The following is a 22,026-nucleotide window of genomic DNA, read 5'->3' as shown; positions in this document are numbered from 1 at the left end:
CCGAGTAGCTGGGACTATAGGCGTCCGCCACCACGCCTGGCTAATTTTTTGTATTTTTTAAGTAGGGACGGGGTTTCATCGTGTTAGCCAAGATGGGGATGATCTCGATCTCCTGACCTCGTGATCCGCCTTCCTCGGCCTCCCAAAGTGCTGGGATTACAGACATGAGCCACCACACCAGGCCAATTATAGATAACTTTGAAAGAATCCAAGAGGATGATTTATGTCTGGGGACTTTTCCTGTCACATATCTTGGTGGCTTAATATAGAAGAGTCAAAGTAACATGGGCTTTTGTGATTGGTTTGATAGGATACCATGACAATCATATTGTAATTCGGTGGTTCTGGGCTGCTGTGGAGAGATTCAACAATGAACAACGACTAAGGTTGTTACAGGTGAGATGCCATTATTTAATCTTTTCAATGTATCGATATGATTATTGTTGGAAGTATGTGTTTTTAATAACTGCTAAGTATTCTCCATAAATACATACCATGGCTATCTGGAAATATGGGATACACCATTTCCAGACTCCTGATAGCACGGTTATATGACTCCATGGCTATTCAGAACATCCCTAGCCAGGTTAAAGCATTTCATGAGAGTTTGGGGAAGTGTCAAGTCCAGTCCAAGAATCCCAGTAACAACATCTGCCTTCAGGACAGTTTGGTCCCTTCAGCAAGAAGCACCCAGGGTACCCAAAGTACAGGCCAGCATCCCTAGCAGCAGAAAGAAATGATCTTCAATTCTTTAAAAAGGGATGCAGTTAGTTGATTAACAGTCCTTTCTTCTTTTTCATCTAACTTTCCACAAATTTGAGAAAACAGTGACATTCAAGAACATTGGGTAAACTAACTTGTTTTGTGTGTGTGTGTGTGTGTGTGTGTGTGTGTGTCTGTGTGTGTGTGTGTGTATGTGTTTGTGTGGTGTTTATGCTCATCCAGGACAATTACACAAGGAGGCCTCTGGATGCTCAGGCAGAGCCTTACAAGTACTCTTAGCTCCTTCGGGTCCTAGCTCCTTTGGATTAAGGGTCTGGGCCTCAAAATTGCATGCCCAGACATTCTCTTTTTTAAATTCACCTGACATTGATCAGGGACTGATACTAAGTAGACTCAGGTTAATTGATATGCCCACTTTATTCATCTATAGTAGGAAATGTGCCTGGTTTGAGCTTCTGAGCTGGTCAGCTACATCAGGTGCTTTATTTTCTACAAACCGTCCACATCTCCTTTCCCTTTATCATACACAATATTCTCTTTCTTAGTATTCTCTTCCAGCTCTGTGTCAGAATTGTGTTGTGATTATTCCACACCTGTGAAGTTTTGTCTTCAGAACTTTCCTGCCTGCTCTTCCTCAGGAGCTCTGCCCGTGAATGATGTGATGCCTTTCCTGGCTGTTGGTCTCTGGCTTCACCTTCTCCTTCTGTTTTCTTGGGTTGACAGTTTGTTACGGGCACATCCAGCATTCCCTACGAAGGATTTGCTTCTCTCCGAGGGAGTAACGGCCCAAGAAGATTCTGTGTGGAGAAATGGGGGAAAATCACTGCTCTTCCCAGGTAAAATATAAAATAACATTTCTTTACTGTCACAACGTTTGGTGGAGACATTCATTTATGTATATATTGATTAATTACTGCTATTATATTGCAAGTTTGGGAGAGTGGAAAAGCTCCTAGAATGAATTTCTCCCTGATAACCTTTCTAAATGAAAGGAAAAAAGATCTCTCTGGTCACACTTAAAATATATACATCCATATCTTAAAATACAAAACACAACAAAAGCAAAGCATTTGTTAGCATCAGTAAAGCGACGTTGGCTATCATGCTTGTGGCTTATGATTGTGGCTCTAATCTAGGTGTTTCCAGAAGCTTCAGTTTTAACTTTACAACTATTTAGAATCCCTTCAGTAAAAATTACCATTGTAGTTTCTAAAGAATATTAAATAATGTGGATGTGCTCTAGATCTCTTTAGCCTGTCTCATACATGTCTTAATTCCGTACTCTCTGCATCGTATTCTCATTCATAGTAAGATCACATATTTCCTTAGAATAGAAAAAAAATGCTTTGCTGCTGCTAATAAAAGCAAAAGACTGATCCTTTTGCAGTTTTTAAGTGTGATAATTGGGTGTTCATGCACATGTGTGAGATGTACCACCCTCAAACCTTATTACAACATCTGCACATTACCCATCTGACATGGGAAAGAAAAGCAAGGACCAGTAAGATAGTATTTGTGAAGACAAAAAGTGTTTGAGATTGAGTGGAGATAACTGGAGCTGGAGCAACGGAAAAGGAGCAGATGAACAAAAGAGGAATGGAAGAAAATTTGTTTTAGAATTCCTTTATCCAATGAGTAGTAATACTGTAGCATTTTTGAGGTAAAAAGGAGCTGAAATTGCCTCTAACTTTACTAATAATACAACTATAGTCTAGAGAGATTAAATGATGTTGGGTACCCCAAGATGTTATCCTAAGTTTAAGTATAGATGACTTTGAGAAACCTGTTTTACTAGTGATATTAGGAGATACTATTTATATTATATAAGGTGATGTTAGGTACCCCAAGATGTTATCTGTTTCTTTAAGTACAAGCACCTGAGCAATCTGTTATCAAAACTTTCTTCTTAGCAATTGAAAGATGCCAGTTCTTAAGAACTGTATTGTCAGCATCAACAGATGAGAAAAGGGGGTGCTGAAAATACAAATGGAGAGAGTGATAAATAATGACAGCTCAAGGGCTTGCCTGAGCCTCCTCGGCTGCCCCACACGCATCACAGTCTGAACAGGCTCTGCATCCAGACACCTAAGGATTACCTGGCACATTTGATTTCCAAATCTGGGAATTCATTATTTGATTTCATTATTTGAAGAACTAGCTCATTTTATTTATGCTTGGATAATGAGTTTTCTCCCCTTCAACACATAAATCAACAGATTTAGACTATCTGAATAAGACTTTTTACTCTTCTGTGAGAAACTCTTTAAGAATTTGCATTGAAGAAGGAAAGGGCAGATCAATGGTCACCTTTTTGTTGAAATCTATTTCTGTAAAGCCACTAAAGTATATGGAATAAAGTGTCACAATAAGCAGATATGTCAACTGTTCTTATTTAATCACTGTAATTTTCACCAAACCTGATGGGCAGAGACAGGTAATTTGATATAGACCTAGAGCTTTAGCTTCAGAGAGACCTAGGCTGAGTCCCACCTCTGTTACTTACCTGCAGCAGGGTCTTGGTGAAGTTGCATGATCTTTCTGAGCCTCTGTTTCCTCATCTACCTGGTGGATTTGAAATTCTGAGGATTATCTGAAATCATTCATGAAAAATGCTTAATACTGTCTCTGGCCATGAGTAAGCATCCAGTCAGTGATAGCTGCCATTGTGATTTCTGTCACCATCATCTGTAATACATATCAGGCAGGATGTTTGCATATTGGAAAGAGAGCAGGGGTAGGAGTTAGCAGACCTAGGTTCTAGTCCCACCTCTGCCACCAGCTAACTCTGAGACCTTAGAGATCACTTCATCTTTGAGCCTTGATTTTCTCATCTGTAACAGGCCAGGAGGAGGTGGTATATTAGGTTGGGTTGAGCGAGAAGTAACACTGAAGGGTTGCTGAAGAATCTTGAGGGTCAGGCTGGATTTGCATTTCTACTTCCCCCTGGAGCCCCAGGAAGTTCATGTGCTAACTCATTGTAAATGGTGGTGTTCTTCATTATTGTTGCATACACACAGTTGGGTAACAGGCACTGTCCTTTCTTCCTGTCTTCACTATGACCTAAGTTTGCTTCTACATTCCTAGTTTTACCCAGATTATAAAACAGCACAAATGAAGATAGTCTTAGGCACGTTAAGCAAGCAGCCTCTTTTCATAACCTCTCTGCAACAAGCCCCATCTTTTGGGGTCTGATGAGAAGAAAGAGTTACTTGGCTTTTCTGCTTCAGAGCTGCAGTCACCTTATGTAACCCAGCTAAAAGGCATGAGCACAGATCTAAGCCCTGTGACACACTAGTTACATCATCATCATCCTAAGCAAGACCCTAGATCCATCCCTCTAAAGTAGGAGTAACAATGTTCAGAGTATTTTGACAATTGTAAGATAATGTATTTGAAAGTCTTAGGAATACTGTGTTTACTTTGTTCCTTTTTTTTTTTTTTTTTTTTTTTTTTTTTTTTTTTTGAGATGGAGTCTTGCTCTGTCGCCCAGGCTGGAGGTGCAGTGGCCGGATCCCAGCTCACTGCAAGCTCCGCCTCCCGGGTTTACGCCATTCTCCTGCCTCAGCCTCCCGAGTAGCTGGGACTACAGGTGCCCGCCACCTCACCCAGCTAGTTTTTTGTATTTTTTTAGTAGAGACGGTGTTTCACTGTGTTAGCCAGGATGGTCTCGATCTCCTGACCTTGTGATCCGCCCGTCTCGGCCTCCCAAAGTGCTGGGATTACAGGCTTGAGCCACTGCACCCGGCCACTTTGTTCCTTTTAAACTTTTTATCCTGACTCTTTTGTAAGCCACTGTACTACTTTAACTATTAACATTGGCTCCACAAAGAAAAAAAGTACATTTGGAGGGAAAAAATTAAAAGAACTTAATTGCATGACAGTATAGTTACATGAGAAGCAACTTCTTTACTGACAACATTGTCATCACCCTTAATGAAATGTGGGGCATTACTTAGGTGTAAAAAAAGATCTGTAAAATTGGTTCTGGCCTAAAGAGATTCTTTTATATTATCAAGTCCTTTTCTCCTACCATCAGAACAGAAACACTGAAGCCACTTTTCTGCTATTTTTGATAGGTGTAAGTTGCACAACTGAAGAGCTGGTCTGTCTCAAGCTAGTCAGCTCCAGTGTATTTCTTTTTCCTATGAGTGAAATGATGTTTAACATTTAAAATGTGACATTGTACAAAAAAATAACAGATGCTGGTAAAGTTGCAGAGAAAAGGGAATGCTTGTACACTGTTGGTGGGAGTATAAATTAGTTCAACCATTGTGGAAGACAGTGTGGCAATTCCTCAAAGACCTAAAAACAGAAATATCATTCAACCCAGCAATCTCATTACTGGGTATATGCCCAAGGGAATATAAATCATTCTATTATAAGACACATGCATGTGTATCTTCATTGCAGCTCTATTCACAATTGCAAAGACACAGAATCAACCAAAATGCCCATCAATGTAGACTGAGTAAAGAAAATATGGTACATATATACCATGGAATACTATGCAGCCATAAAAAAGAATGAGATCATGTTCTTTGCAGCAACATGGATGGAGCTAGAGGTCATTATCCTTAGCAGACTAACACGGGAATAGAAAACCAAATACTACATCTTCTCACAAGCAGGAGCTAAATAATGAGAACACAAGGACACATAGAGAGGAATAACACTCACTGGGGCCTAATGGAGGGTGGAGGGTTGGAGGAGGGAGAGGATCAGGAAAAATAGCTAATGAGTACTAGGCTTAATACTTGGGTGACTAAATAATCTGTAAAACAAACCCCCAGTGACACAGTTTACCTGTATAACAAACCTGCACAAGTACCCCTGAACTTAAAATTAAAAACAAAAATTTACATTGTACACATGGGAGAAAAATGGCTAGATGTCCTTCTTACTTAAAAAATGAATCCTGACTGGGCACGGTGGCTCACAGCACTTTGGGAGGCACCAAGATGGACTGATTGCCTGAGGTCAGGAGTCTGAGACCAGCCTGGCTAACATGGTGAAAACCGTCTCTACTAAAACTACAAAAATTACCCAGGTGTGGTGGCATACACCTGTAGTCCCAGCTACTCGGGAGGCAGGAAAATCGCTTGAACTCAGGAGGCAGAGGTTGCAGTGAGCCGAGATGGTGACACTGCACTCCAGCCTGGGCTACAGAGCAAGAATCCATCTCAAAAAGAAAAAAAAAGAATCCTCTAAGAAGTCTGGCATGGGCTTGTGTCGGGCATGGGAGTTTCTGCCCTGGAGGGTTGGAGGGGCTGTAAAGGATGAGGGCAGTCCTGGCAACCGGGAGCAATGAGGGAGAGAATCTTAGTCTTTCTAGACAAGGATGATGGAGGGCCTTTCCATTTTCAAGCAGGCAAATGTAAGTCTCCTTCTTTTCTCAGATTTCCTAGTCTCACTTTGTGGTAGCAGTGGATAGCGCTGCTCACAGTGTGAGCCAAGGAGTACATAAAAGTATATGTGGTTGTCTCTGCAGCCAGTACAAGTTGAATCCATGGCTCCTTCTTTCTCTTGTGGTTACAAAGTGACTAGAGACCCAGATGATAAATAAGGATGTAGACAGAAGGGTGTCTCCATGGAGACCTAGAGCCTGAGCACATGACTGCACTTCCTCTGCTTCACGGTTGGTGGTTAGCTCTGTATTTTGCATTTCTGTGGAAGACTTCATACCCCTGGTGCTCTGATGGACTTTATGAAAAGAGTAAATTCACTTTATGGCAATTGCTCTCAAACAGTCCAAAAAATGGGCTGCTGAGATGCCAGCCTGAAAACTGCAGAGCAGTCCTCTCTCCCACCATGGTATGAGTTTCTGTGTTCATCCCCAAGGTTCTTGCCAAGTTGGGTGATGGGACAGAGGACCTACAGAGCTGCCATCGTCATGGGGGTGTGTTAGTTTTTGCCAAAGGGAAAAGCATTTTTGAAAATGGCTGTGTCTGGAGATTATTATGAATTAAATGCTAACTGAAATTAAGAAATAAATTGTAAGAGTTAATTATGAAACAGATGTCTCATGGAGACAGTTAATCTAATGGAATAGAACTTGAAAAGATAAAATTATTTTTTAAAGACATGACAACTTTTTTGTTTTTAAAATTCTGCTTTTTGGTGGAGCGTAGTGGCTCACACCTGAAATCCCAGCACTTTGGGAGGCTAAGGCAGGCAGATCACTTGAGGTCAGGAGTTTGAGACCACCCTGGCCAACATGGTGAAACCCCTGTCTCTACTAAAAAAAAAAAAAATACAAAAATTAGCCAGGCATGGTGGTGTGCACCTGTAAGCCCAGCTACTCGGGAGGCTGAGGCAGAAGAATCACTTGAACCCAGGAGGTGGAAGTTGCAGTGAGCCAAGATCATGCCACTGCACTCCAGCCTGGGTGATAGAGTAAGACTCTATCTCAAAAAAAACAAAAACAAAAACAAAAAAACCCTGCTTTTAAATTCTAATTTATAGAAAAAAAATTTACAAAAAATTGCTAAGAAATATATGGATATATTAAATATATATTAAAATAACTACATATGTATCAATCCAATATCCACTACTAGCTGGGCGTGGTGGTGCATGCTTGTAGTCCCAGGTACTTGCGAGGCTAAGGCTTGAGCATGGAAGTCTGAGTCAAACCTGGGCAACATAGAGAGATCCCATTTCTGAAGAAAAAAAAAGTCAACTACTAAGATAAGCTGTGTTAACATGTTAGAGTATGTGATTTCACTCGTTTCTTCAGATACACACAGACACACACACACACATTTTAAAACAACATTCTGTTTATCACATAGAACATCTTTCCATGTCATTAAATGTTGCTCTGTAATGTCATCAATAATTCAGTTTTCCCTCCTCCATTATAGGGAGCATTGTCTACTGTCAAAGTGAATTATCAGCCAGTATACAGGAAAGTAACCAAGTCCTGAAATACAATGTCACTTTCCTCAATTAAAAGAAAAGCCATCAGAACAAGAGATGAGCACTAGAAGGACCCTTTGGGGACATCTCCTTTCTGTATTTGCCTTGAGGTGTCCCTCCTTGGTCTTCCTAATTCCCTACTGCCTGCTGATCAGCTGAGGTGGCTTTTGGTGTGGGAGAGAATTGACAGGGGATTCTCATACAGTGGTCTGCTCTGTAGTTTAACCTCGGGTCCAAGACTCTCTTCAACTCCTTTCTCCTCTGCCCTCTCACTCAGTTCTATATAACTATATTTAAAATTTTCACTTTATTCTGCCACTGAATCTGCATGTACTAACAAAAGCATATCAGAGTTAACCCATCACATCACCATATTAAAGGTTCTTAAATGTCATATACCTTTTGGATTGGTCTTTACTTTGGGAGGTGGGTAAATTTCTCAAAAAAAAAGATTGTATTTTAAAAAAGGCATTCTTCTGTAATTAATGTAAAAGTCACGCCATTGAAAGAATTTGTGACTTTAATGGAATGAGATAATCATTCCCCTTGCAGTCCATCAGCATTGTTGCTGCTAACAACAGAGGACAGGATAGTCCAAGTCAAATCTACTAAAGGTCCTTGAGAGCTGTTTCGCAAGTCAGATTTTAAAGTGTCTATTTGTGAGTGACAGACATTGCAACAGTTAAAGAATGCTTACCACCTTTTCCTTGGCCTCAAGAGCAAAAACCAGTTTGGGCTCATTTCTTTCCACCAGCCTAGTCCACAACACCATCCCCCCTCACCTGGACTGCTGAAGCAGACTGCCGGCTAAATACCCTGCTTCTCCTACATCCCGCCATTCATTCATTCTGCACTCAACAACCGCTGGGATCTGCAAACATCTCAAGGTCACCTCCCTCCCTTGCCTACACCCTCCGGTAGTTTAGAATAAAATCCAGACTCCTTCCCAAGGACTTCCTGTGGGGACCTGTCTGCCTCCTCCTGCGACCTCAACATGTACCCTCTCCCCCAACCCACGACACACACCAGCCTCCTTCTGGGTATTCCTCAAATATGCCAAACTCAATTATGCTTCAAGGCTCAGGTACTTGCTGCCTATAACACTTTTCTGCTGGTCCTTCATGTGCCTGGCTCTTTCTTGTCCCCAGGACTCAGGTTAGAGACCAGGCTTCTGTCCCTAGTGCCCCTGTCACTCACCCCTTACTTCCTTCACTAGAGTTAACCCAATTCAGTCATCATGTTCAGTTATTGGTTTACTTGTTGATTATCTGTCTCCTCCTCTGGAATATAATCCTGTGAGAACAGGTACCTTATCTGAATTAATCATGACTTTGCTCCTAGCACTGAGCCCAGTGCTTAGCACATGTTCTCCATAAATATTGTTTTTAGTGAATTTGTAAACTTGAGAGATAACTTTGGACCACTCCAGATAAGAAATTCCAAAATCATAATCCAGACTTTCATATCTCTATATCCATATCTGAAAAGTTGAGATAGAAATTAACATTTATATCACAAAGTTGTTTTGAAGATTAAATGAGATAACATGTGCAAAGTGCTTAGAATAAGGCCTAAAACATCATTCAATACATTTATCCATTATTACTATTCTTCCTAATATGTAGCCTTCAGGGCTGGCCGGATACTTTACAGTCTTTAAGTGTGTGAGAAATGCGCCATATTCACCAGCGTATTTATATTTTGTTTGGACTTACAGGAGTTTCCATTCCTGGAACTGTCCTTAGTGGACTTTATTCTGTTGGGTTTAAATTCTTACATTTGAAATGTATGTACCCTCTTTATCTTTCCCCAGAGGTGTTCGCAAGTGAAGAAGGTACCTGCTCAGAATACATAGTTTGAAGAGTTTCTTCTGCTAGTTACCCCAAATACAGGAATTCCCCCTATAGGAACATTCCACTTTGTATTTACAGATCCAAGTGCACTTTAACCAAAGTGACCTAATGAGACTTTAGAATAAGACACTAATTAGTGAGCAGATTAATTCCCCTCACCTGCCTGTAGATACTCATCATGCCTTTACTAAGCGCCGAACTTTGTAGGAGATATACATTCATCTTAAGACACAGGGAGAGAAGCAATGAATATTTACATGAACCAACATCATTGGTCCCCAAATGGCGTATGACAAATGAGTAGTTGGAGTAGCAAGCACCATAGAATTTCTTTCCATGAATTCACCTTTACCGAACACCTGGTGAAGGTCAGGGTGTTGTGCTGTGCTGCCGTAAGTTACACACATATTTGTGCCCTGGTCTTAACAGGAATTTCTGCTCTACCTCATGACCTAAAAAGGTATTCATGAGGATATTAGATAAATTATGAATATTTTTAAAATCCTGACAAGTTATACCATTCGTTGTGTTAGTAAAGCTACCCAGGCTAACAAAACTATAACTGGATTCTTTTAACAGAATTCTATCACTGTTCGATTGGTAACTTTGGATTTCTCATGCTGATTTCAAGCCCTTGAATTCATCATCTGTCCCTCTACCTATATCCTATATTCCCTGCCTTATTTAAAGATACCTCTGCCAACCCACTTTTCTTCCTTTCATCCATGAAATAGCTAGAAAAGGTCTTTGCAAGAACACACCTGGCTTCCTGATGTGACCGTGCCTCCCCATCTGGCCTCAGGTCCAGCCTTGGCTCCTGCCCCTTAGGCACTTGCCCCTCTCAGGTTTCTTGATGACGCAATGTCATGCTTCCGGGCCATCTGCGGGGAACATCCTTCTCCTTGTTGTTGATTCAGAAAAAAGCTTGCACACCTACAAATCTTTCAAGCCTTGGCACAAATAGCGTCCTCTATGAACCTTCCTTGGCTCTGCTGAGCAGACTTGTAACTCGTTGTATTACTAACTGTTTGTAGGCAGGGCCACTAATAGCCCGTCCCTGGGACTAATGAAACAAAGGTATCTCGTAGTCTTCTGGAGAAATGCAGCCCACAGCTAGTGCTCACAGTTTGGCAAGCAGAGCCAAAGGAAGGCTGAATTTCAGTTCCTGCTTGCCCCAGAGCACAGGCTACACACATTTTAGAGGGTCTGTTTGCCTGTATATCCTTGAGGACAGAAATCAGACTTTTCATCCTCATCTCTCAGGGGACAGCTGAATGCCTGGCATGGAGTATGTGCTCAGTAAGTATCCAGTGAGTGAAGAAATAAATGAAATATAATGCAAATTGGAAAATTAAGTACATTCACATACACAGAGAGAAATACATTAATCAACGAACCAATCTGTGGAAATGGAAATGTAACTGGTACTTTTGGCTCACTGGATTTGTCTAATTGACATGTCTATCTGTAGGGAAAAAAAGAGGGTAAGCATGTGACCTCCTGGTTAACATTTTTGAAGAATCCAGAAAGCACTAAGAGCTATTAAGTCAGACCAGATGTCTGGAGAATTTTTAAATCTTCTTAATATTGATGCCAGCATGATTTCCCAAAGATGGGTTCAGAACTGCTCTCCTTGAGTGGTTCTGGCTGCATAGATTAAAATGAGGTAAACCCATTATAGCTTTAGTGTGGCTGACTTTGAAAGATTTGAAAAATGTTCTTTTATTGAGACTGAATAGCTGGATGCACTTTTGCTGCCAACATCAACACAGTCCAGGGCCCTCCTGTTATTTTCTGCTAGAGTTTTCTTAGGACATGGAATGGGGTGGGGGTGGGGGTGTGAAAAGCCTCCAAGGATTATGTGTTGCTTGCCTTTTTTTGTGTTTTTCCTGGTCTTGGCTCATAGAGCAAGTTGATGGTAAACATTGGGCAATTTATTTAACCACACTATTCCTTAATTTCCTTATTAGCAATGCTGTCTTGTTTATAAGGAGTTTTGGAATGTTTGCAAGCGCACAAAACACTGGTGCAAATAGCCAATGTAGATATCATATTGCTAATCTACTTGATGTCTCTGCAATTGTGGAGACCACCTGCATCAAACTCACTTGGCATGTTTATTAAAATGCATATTCCCCCAGGCCCAACCCAAACCTTCTGAATTCAAATCACAAGGGGTGCAACCAATAATCTCCATTGTAAAACAAGCTCCTGGAGTGATTTTGATACACTGTAAAGCATCCTTTTGAGTATTTGCCTTCTTCTGTTAAGCCTGAGATTGAACTAGAGGGTATGGTCACCTAAAAATCCCCTGGTATTTTTCAGGGTTTTCTGGATTGACACAGTCTCAGCCATTTTCCCCAGAGCTACTGCATATTGTGATTGAATTATTCATTTAAAAAATATCTGAAGGTTTATTTTGCCAATCCTTGTCCTCAAAATGTAGACAATCTGGTAGGATGTTGAAGAATAACAGTTCATAGTCAGAGGTGGGATAAAATTAATACTCAGGCTTCCAAAAGTAAAAGAATGAAGCCAGTGAGCATTAATCTCCCTGCTTTCAGTTTAATGTTGGACTTTCCCTAGGAGACCCAGAACTGAGGTCCTGTTCTTGATTTGGCCACTGACTCAGCTCTGACCTTGGGAAAACCATTTAATCTTTCCACACAGTTTCCCTCCACAATATATGCTTTCTCCATCATCACAAAATATTTTCCAGAGGAACTGTTTAGTTTATTAGAAGGAAAGTTGTGTTATGGTAACCATATATTATGCAACCAAATGTAATTTATGAAGCAGCAATAGCTTTAGATTATGGATTGGTAATGGTGATTATGTCTTATGACTGAAGAGGAACAAAAAAGGTTGTCTAGTCCTTCCCTTTGTGTTGAGAACTGGAAAGAGCATTCAGGCTTGTGGATTTACTGGATAAGCTTCAAGAGTACCTGCAAAGATACTACAGAAATGGCAAAGAGACATTCGAAGTTCCTGTTTGTCTACTCAGAAACCTGGGAGAATGAAAGAACTGCTGCCAACTCCTAGCTTTGTTTCACCACCTGCCCTGGATAGATGATACTACTGTATCACACTTAACATCACATTTGCCACCTTTTCTTGAACTGTTTCACTGCCTTGAGACCTGTTAATGGTTCTACTGAGGCAAAACAAATTACCACAAATTTAGCAGTGTAAAACAACACACATTTATGATATCACTATTTTCATGGAGCAGGCATCCAGGCACAGCTGAGCTGGGTCTTCTGCTCGTGGTCTCACAGGCTGAAATCAAGCTGTCAGTGGGGCTGCATTCTCATCTGAAGGACCAACTAGGGAAGAATCTGCTTCCAAGTTCCCTTGGGTCGTTGGCAGCATTCATTCTGTGCAGCTGTAGAATTTGTGGTAGCTTCCTTCTTCAAATTCAGCAACAGTTCTCACTCAGAGAGACTCTCACTGAGTCTCTCTTGATTTCCATAAGAAATCCTAAGGCTTTAAAAGATGAATGGACTTTGCACCCATTACAATAGCTATTATAAAACAAACAAACAAATGAGAAAAAAAAACAAGAAATAAGTGTTGGTGAGGATGTAGAGAAATTGGAACCCTTGTGCACTGTTGATGGAAATGTAAAATGTTGCAGCCACTATGAAAAATGCAGTATGATGTTGCACTTCTGTGTATATCCCCCAAAAAACTGAAAAGAAGGACTTCAAGAGATAATTGTACACTGATGTTCATAGGAGCATTATTTACAATAGTCAGACGGTAGGAAAAAAACTCCTTTTCATCGATGGATGAATGGATAAAGAAAATGTGATATATACATACAATGGAATATTATTCAGCCTTAAAAAGGAAGGAAATTCTGACCCATGCTACAACATGAACCTTAAAAATATTATGCTAAGTGAAATAACCCAGTCACAAAAGACAAATATTTTAAGATTCCACTTATATGAAGTACATAGGGCAGTGAAATTCGTAGAGACACAAAGTAGAATGGTGGTTTCCAGGGGCTAGGGGGAGAGGAAATGGGAGTTACTATTTAATGGATACAGATTTCAGTTTTGCAAAATGCAGAAGTTCTGAAGATGGATAGTGATGATGGTTGCAAAATAATGTAGGTGTACTAATGCCATGGTACTGTGCACTTAAATATAGTTAAAATGGTGAATGTTCTGTGTATTTTATCACAGTAAAAATATTGAAAAGTTAATCAGGCAAGAGAGATGAAACAGGAAATGTGAAAAGCAAGACGCGTGGGGGAAACATGCTCAACCTTATCGGTAACCAAAGAAATGAAAATTTCAAAATAGTATTGTGGTATCATCTGTTAGTCTAATTGGATAATAAATGTTACTTGTCTAACACACACAGTTTGGCATATACTTATATTCAAAACATATTCCACTTTTCTGCTTCCTCCTCCCCTACCCCTGGAACAGAGCTAAATCTTTATGTAATATTTTTATTCCAATGTTTCACAGATGATAGATTATAAACCACTCTGAGGACTCTATTTTAGTATACAAGTTGAGTTTTTAAATAAGGAAAACCTTTTCTTGAGGCTCCATTTGGGTTCCAGGCTAAGGATATCAGTTGCAATTCTGAAATGATTATTGTATCAAAAAAGGGTTTGCCTGCAAAGATTCATTAGATGCTTTCCACCAATATATCCCAGAGTTTATAGTACTAGGAGTGGGTGAGTCGGTACTATCTCTATACCCTGAAACTGATACAGTTTGAGTATCCCTAGTCAAAAAATTTTAAATCTAAAATGCTCCAAAATCCAAACTTTTTGAGTGCCGACATGATGCCACAAGTAGAAGATTTCACACCTGACCTCAAGTGACAGGGTGCAGTCAAAAACGCAGTCAAAACTTTGTTTCATGAACCAAATTATGTAAATGTTGTATAAAATTACCTTCAGTCTGTGTATGCAAGGTGTATATGAAACGTAAATGAATTTCATGTTTAGACTTGGGTCATATTCCCCCAAAATATCTCATTATATATATGCAAATATTCCAAATTCCAAAGAAATCCGAAATCCAAAGCACTTCTGGTGACAAGTATTTTGGATAAGAAATACTCTATCTATATTCTTACAATCTAACAGATCCCCTTCACATTCCTGTTTTTAATAAGCCATGTGGCCATACACCTGCTTTATTATCCTTTTATTATCTCATCGTTCTCATGGGTCATTACTCTTTGTGGCAGTTCACTGAAGCCAATTAGAGTCAAATCTTGTTGATAGGAATGAAATGTAGCTAACAATACAACTATTATTAATTGGTCAAACACTACGAGCCAGTCATTCTGTTAAGCATGTTTCTGTTATTTCACTTAATCCTCACATCCTTCTGAGACAAGTTATATAACCACCCTTTTAAAGGTGAGAAATAGGGGCTCAGAGTTTTAATAACTCACTCCAAATCACACACTTGTTGGTAGAGCTAGAATCCAAACCCAAGTTATGTCCAACTGCAAATCTCTGGTCTTCCCACTACATTACACTGCATCCAGGAATATTAATTATATTTATTTCATAAGGAAAAGGGATTTATTAGAGTATAAGTATAAACATGCGACTTTGTAGAAATAGCCTGTTAATAATTATAGTTCCTAAAATTTCTTATTCATTCAGGAGTATTTTTTTAAGTCAAAGTTATGTAGGTCCCCCAAACAAGCTGTTGTACATTCAGAATAGAATGTTTCCTATTTCATGTCAAAAGTGCAGATTTGCTTCCTGATAAGATGTACTATTTGGAGACTGTCTATTTTTTATTGTGATTCAGATGCAAATAACAGGAAAACATATTTTTTTCCTATCTTGACAAAAGAAGTATTTCTAAAAAAGAACACTTAATGTAATGATTTAAATTGCTTGTTTTGTTATTGTGTATTGGGAGAAAGCAAATTTTAACACAGAATTCAAAGAAGTAACAATGGCCTACTGAGTTAGAAAAGTCCAGCCAGGGAATTTCCCAACACTCTAAGCCATGAGGCGGACCCTCAGAGACACTGACTGCTCTTCCCTCTCCAAGAAAATGAAAAAATGCCTAACTTCAGAGTATTGAAGATACACTCAGGCATATGCCAACTCAAAATGAACTACTTTGCAAGGCCTTATGTCCATGTATTAGAAAAACAATCTAACATCAAAAGAGAAACTAAAACCAAACTTGTCTTTGTAATCCTTAGACCACTCAATAAATGGTCATTTATATGTAATATAGCTTTTAAATGTTGGTGAAATGTAAATAAAGTATTTTTTTAAATATCCTCTTTTCCTTAGAGAAATTCAGTTCTGAATTTTTAAGGTCAAAATGTTTTCAAAGATTTTTGAAAATGAGTGTGAAAATTGGCAACAAATAAATTTGAATGTGAAAGACAGTCATACACACACAGACACACACACACACACACAGACACACCCCACACATTTTCATTTCACTCGACCTGTTCTAAACTATGTGCTGTTTCTTGTGTTTTCAGAGCGCACACATGTTTTAACCGTCTGGATCTGCCCCCCTACCCATCCTTTTCCATGCTTTATGAGAAACTGTTGACAGCAGTTGAAGAAACCAGTACTTTTGGACTTGAGTGACCTGGAAGCAGAATGCCCATCTCTGTGGACAGGCAGTTTGAGAAGCTGCCTTCTAGAAGAATGACTGAACATTGGAAGTTTCAAGAGGATGGTTCCTTTAGGATAATGCTACGTGCTGTTATTTTCCAGGAACAAGTGTTCTGTCACATTTGGGGACTGGAGATGAGTCCTCTTGGAAGGATTTGGGTGAGCTTGATGCCCAGGGAACAACCCAACCGTCTTTCAATCAACAGTTCTTGACTGCCAAACTTTTTCCATTTGTTATGTTCCAAGACAAAGATGAACCCATACATGATCAGCTCCATGGTAATTTTTAGGGACTCAGGAGAATCTTGAAACTTACCCTTGAACGTGGTTCAAGCCAAACTGGCAGCACTTGGCCCAATCTTCAAATTAGTGCAAGTTAAATAATATAATAAAAGTAAATATATTTCCTGAAAGTACATTCATTTAAGCCCTAAGTTATAACAGAATATTCATTTCTCACTTATGAGTGCCTGCATGGTGTGCACCATAGGTTTCCGCTTTCATGGGACATGAGTGAAAATGAAACCAAGTTAATATGAGGTACCTTTACAGATCTGCAATAAGATGGTCTGTGACAATGTATATGCAAGTGGTATGTGTGTAATTATGGCTAAAGACAAACCATTATTCAGTGAATTACTAATGACAGATTTTATGCTTTATAATGCATGAAAACAATTTTAAAATAACTAGCAATTAATCACAGCATATCAGGAAAAAGTACACAGTGAGTTCTGTTTATTTTTTGTAGGTTCATTATGTTTCTGTTCTTTAAGATGTATATAAGAACCTACCTATCATACTGTATGTATCACTCGTTCCATTTTCATGTTCCATGCATACTCGGGCATCATGCTAATATGTATCCTTTTAAGCACTCTCAAGGAAACAAAAGGGCCTTTTATTTTTATAAAGGTAAAAAAAAATCCCCCAAATATTTTGCACTGAATGTACCAAAGGTGAAGGGACATTACAATATGACTAACAGCAACTCCATCACTTGAGAAGTATAATAGAAAATAGCTTCCAATCAAACTTCCTTCACAGTGCCGTGTCTACCACTACAAGGACTGTGCATCTAAGTAATAATTTTTTAAGATTCACTATATGTGATAGTATGATATGCATTTATTTAAAATGCATTAGACTCTCTTCCATCCATCAAATACTTTACAGGATGGCATTTAATACAGATATTTCGTATTTCCCCCACTGCTTTTTATTTGTACAGCATCATTAAACACTAAGCTCAGTTAAGGAGCCATCAGCAACACTGAAGAGATCAGTAATAAGAATTCCATTTTCCCTCATCAGTGAAGACATCACAAATTGAAACTCAGAACTATATTTCTAAGCCTGCATTTTCACTGATGCATAATTTTCTTATTAATATTAAGAAACAGTTTTTCTATGGCATCTCCAAAACTGCATGACATCACTAGTCTTACTTCTGCTTAATTTTATGAGAAGGTATTCTTCATTTTAATTGCTTTTGGGATTACTCCACATCTTTGTTTATTTCTTGACTAATCAGATTTTCAACAGAGTGAAATTAAATTGGGGGTCATAAAAGCATTGGATTAATATATGGTTTGCCAGCCTATGGGTTTATAGGCATTGCCCAAACATTTCTTTGAGATCTATATTTATAAGCAGCCATGGAATTCCTATTATGGGATGTTGGCAATCTTATATTTTATAGAGGTCATATGCATAGTTTTCATAGGTGTTTTGTAAGAACTGATTGCTCTCCTGTGAGTTAAGCTATGTTTACTATTGGGACCCTCAAGAGGAATAGCACTTACGTTACACTCCTACACCAAAGGCACGCACTGCAGTGTGAAGAAATGTTCTGAAAAAGGGTTATAGAAACCTGGAAATAAGAAAGGAAGAGCTCTCTGTATACTATAATTGGAAGAGAAAAAAAGAAAAAAATTTTAACTGGAAATGTTAGTTTGTACTTATTGATCATGAATACAAGTATATATTTAATTTTGCAAACTGTTTTCACTTGTTTGTATTCTTTTCATGATAAGGAAAAGTAGTATAACACACTTTTTTTTAAGGTCACATCTTTGATGGTATATAAGATGTTTCAGGGCTGGCATTCTCTAAGCAGCAGATAAAGGTTGCATTTCTTTCAAAAACACATTCAAAGACCATGTTAGCATTCAGTTTGGTTTGAGACATTTAGTTATGTTATTTCATATTATTAGGTAAAAGAGATTTGAAATAAAATGTATCTCCTTAATTATTTCTAACAAATCTATTTCTTTATTAAGGCATCCAAATTTTCCCAAATAACAGTACACTTTAATGTATGTAGACATTCTTAATTAGTATAATCATCTAGCCGATACTGTTCTCAGATTGGGAATTATCAAAGATGTACTTAGCATATCAGAACACCATGCTAACTTATCTATTATTCTTTCTTAGTAAAACAAAACAGCCAGTAATAACTATATAAAATATTAAATAACATTTCCACAGAATAAATTAGACTTTCATATACTCTACAATTAGAAATATCCATAAATATTTTCTTCTGGACTGTGAGCTCAGATCACTAGGCTTTCTGGTCTTGTTTTAAGTGATGCTTTTTATACTATAGAAGACACTCTTAATACATCATATATGTATGCAGAACGTCTCTTAGATGAGGGAACAAGCACATCACTGGCATTCCCTCTGTGCCAGTTTGATGTTTGCTTGACGATGGAGCTACAAGAGTCTAAATCTGCCCTTGAAAAGCTCAGTTCACAGTGTAGTAGGGTAGACCCCAAAGTTCAAAAAAGTGTTTTTAATAAAATTTGGTAAGTTCTACAATCAAGGAATGAAGAGAGAAGATAACAGCTTTTTCCACCTGGGAGATTCAATAATGGCTTCATATATAGATGATAGTGTGGCTAAAAAGCAATTATATCAATGCTGTTTCTATTGGGAAGTAATGGCAAGTAATAGTGTGTCAATACCGGTCAAGTGTTGAAGCCAGGATGCACTTACACAACGAGAGTGTAAAGTGTGTAGGGAGCTGATCTGTGAAGGAGCAACTCAAGGATTTTCAAATTATCAACGAAATGCCAAAATTAAGTCAGGTAGTTTCCCTGTTTCCCTTCATCTATTCTACAATGTACCATTGATTTTCAGTGTGAAAAATCCCAATCCCTGAGCCCAAACCACTTCTGGGGTCAAAACATTTTTCTTGTGCACAAAATGAATGGATCTTGGTCAAAGAAGTATGATCCCAATTTTCTAGCATATATTGTGTTTATAATTTAGCAGAAATTCTGCAATAAATAAAGGAAAATCTGTTTTACCTGTGCAACAATCAGAAATGGTAAAAATGCATTCAAGTGTTTGAAAGTAATGGTAGAATATGCTTGCATAGTGCTTTATAGTTTCAGAGTACTTTCAGGTGCATCGTCCGTTTAGCTCCTCATGCACTTTGTAGGGTACAAGCATCATGTTCCATCTGGGTTGAGGCTGATTTTCATGGATGGCTTGTGGCATCAGTTTCATTACTTCATAGTCACAATTCTGTGTTTCATCTTGAGAAATGTGGAGACTAATGTTTGTACCAGTATATTCCACATTCAGTGAGGTTTCCAAGATGCTTCCTCCAAACTCTCACTTTCTTAAACAGACACATTTAAAATGTGACACCTTCTGTAAAGTCCACGAAGAAATTAGTATATTCATGGAAAAAATTTCCCCATAGACTTATTTGCATTTCATGACTTGACATGAGAAATTTTAAAAACAGAAGGCAAAATGTGATTGCTTTTGATGGATTTATACAGAATAGTCGTTTACTTTTCTCAAGTATTATGTGGAAACAAGATAATGGAAAACACTAATCAGAAGCCTTATTTTATTTTTTAATTTTTAATAGGGATGGATCTAGTAAGCCCTGATAGCTGAATTCCAGTGATATCCAAGAAGGAACCACTGCAGCTTCTCTTTTCCTCCCATCCTCCTCACATTCATCCTAGTGACTTTTTTCCTGACTTTCTGCACAAATTTTATTTATGATTTGACCACTTTTAACAAGGCAAATATCTTATCATGAAGATGGGAGTCTGTTCAATTTAGCCTTATTCAGGAAACTCCGTATTTATGTGAAATGATGCAATGCCATTATTAAGAGGTATCTGCAACCCTGCATAATAAAGACATGCATAAGAAGAATGTGGTCTAATCTCCAAACTGAGTCTGAGTTTCAGGGTCTTTTGCTTTTTTGTTTGTTTGTTTGAGACGGTCTGGCTCTGTCACCTAGGCTGGAGTGCAGTGGCACAACGTGAGCTCACTGTAACCTCCACCTCCCAGGCTCAAGCGATCCTCCCACCTCAGCCTCCTGAGTAACTGGGACTGCAGGCGCACACCACCACACCCAGCTAATTTTTGTATTTTGGTAGAGACAAGGTCTCAGTATGTTGCCCAGGCTGGTCTCAAACTCCTGAGCTCAAGTGATCCACCAGCCTTGGCCTCCCAAAGTGCTAGGAGTAATTACAGGTGTGAGCCACCGTGCTGGCAGTTGTTTTCGTTTGTTTTTGTTTGTTTATTTGTGATAAGGTCTGGCTGTCACACATGCTGGAGTGCAGTGGCATGATCTTGGCTCACTGCAACCTCCGCCTCCCAGGCTCAAGCCAGCCTCCCACCTCAGCCTCCAAGTAGCTGGGCCTACAGGCATGCACCACCATGCCCAGCTAATATTTTTGTATTTTTTGTAGACACAGGGTTTTGCCACATTGCCCAGGCTGGTCTTGAACTCCTGAGCTCAAGCAGTCCTCCCACCTTGGCCTCCCAAAGTGCTGGGATTACAGACATGAGCCACTGGGCCTTGCTGTTTTATCTGCTTTCTGATTTAGTAGGTGAGGGACAGCACTCTGGACCTTAGCCATTTTATTTCCATCTTACCGTAGTGAGTTTAATGAGAATGTCACTTTTAGACTCTAATTTTCCAAAACTTAGTTTCTTTCCGTTCATTTGTGTTTTCTAAATTAATTTGTTTGTCTAGTATGGATGCAAAGGAATGCCAAAGACATTAAAGCTTTCTGAATTGTGGCTTAAGGCCAGCTGCTGCCCACTGAAAGGGTGATAAAAATAAAAAGGAAAGAGGAGTCCAGCAGTTGTGCCACCCCCCAAGAATGTAATGCTAATTACTGATCAACTGTCAAGATTCAGAGTGGTAACTCCATTCCAAGGAGCTGGCAGGAAGGAGGGGCGTGTGTGTGCTGTCCATATCATAGCCATCCGGGCCAGAAGGAGCAAAAAGATGGTTAGGACAGGAGTGCAGTGGAGGGAAAGTTAAAACAACGATGGATGGATCATCTCAGGGCATGCTGGTGGGGGTAGGAACATACTTCAACCTGGTTTCTGGCTGAGAAGAAGAAAGCTATACTCCCCGATGAAAGCACAGTTTGATCTACTTGATGGGAAATACTCTCATTTTATAGCTTCAGTAATTTAACATTTTCTGTATTGCAAAGTGGAATTTAGTCCCATAGTATAGCAGATTCAACAATTTAGCATGAAATTATGTTGTGGATTTTTTTTCATTTAAGAATTATTGTTACTATTATTGACCACCATGTATGAAATAAAAGAAAGCGTGTTTTTACTTCATTATACTTATTTGTTTTTTTAGCAGACATCTCTTGACATTAGAGTAGCATTTGAGACATTTTCATGATTTTTAAAGATAAATGCACTCTGTTAATCTGGAAAGCGAAATCCTAAGAGTGAGATTGCAAATGGAGACTGAATCAGTGTTTCCAAGTCAGGAAGTTAAGACCGAAAATACATTTGCTTAGATTTTATCTGCAAAGTCGCTTATTTGGCTTTCGTAATTGAACAGCTCAGCAGAATAAGATGGCCCTGGTTGTATGGTTT

General features: G+C 39.0%; 1 protein-coding gene and 1 non-coding gene across 5 annotated transcripts in view; both read left to right on the top strand.

The window, feature by feature from the left end:
• Positions 1-21,764, top strand: part of HECW2 (HECT, C2 and WW domain containing E3 ubiquitin protein ligase 2) — a 388,587-nt gene extending 366,823 nt beyond the window's left edge. For all 4 annotated transcript variants that reach the window (XM_007965716.3, XM_007965715.3, XM_073019890.1 and 1 more), the window contains 3 exons: positions 311-396; positions 1,447-1,559; positions 15,993-21,764. In XM_007965716.3, the coding sequence (XP_007963907.1) occupies positions 311-396; positions 1,447-1,559; positions 15,993-16,104 (311 nt within the window). In that variant the 3' untranslated portion in view covers positions 16,105-21,764. The remainder of the gene's footprint in view (positions 1-310; positions 397-1,446; positions 1,560-15,992) is intronic.
• LOC119625539 (small nucleolar RNA U13) lies at positions 2,099-2,202 on the top strand. Its single transcript, XR_005241731.2, has one exon. It is a non-coding gene; the product is annotated as a small nucleolar RNA U13 (small nucleolar RNA).
• Positions 21,765-22,026: the final 262 nt, after the last annotated feature.

This window comes from Chlorocebus sabaeus, chromosome 10 (genome assembly GCF_047675955.1).
Source record: "Chlorocebus sabaeus isolate Y175 chromosome 10, mChlSab1.0.hap1, whole genome shotgun sequence".
NCBI lineage: Eukaryota > Metazoa > Chordata > Mammalia > Primates > Cercopithecidae > Chlorocebus > Chlorocebus sabaeus.
Note: the sequence above shows the minus strand (reverse complement) of the source record. Positions and strands in the feature narration are given on the sequence as shown.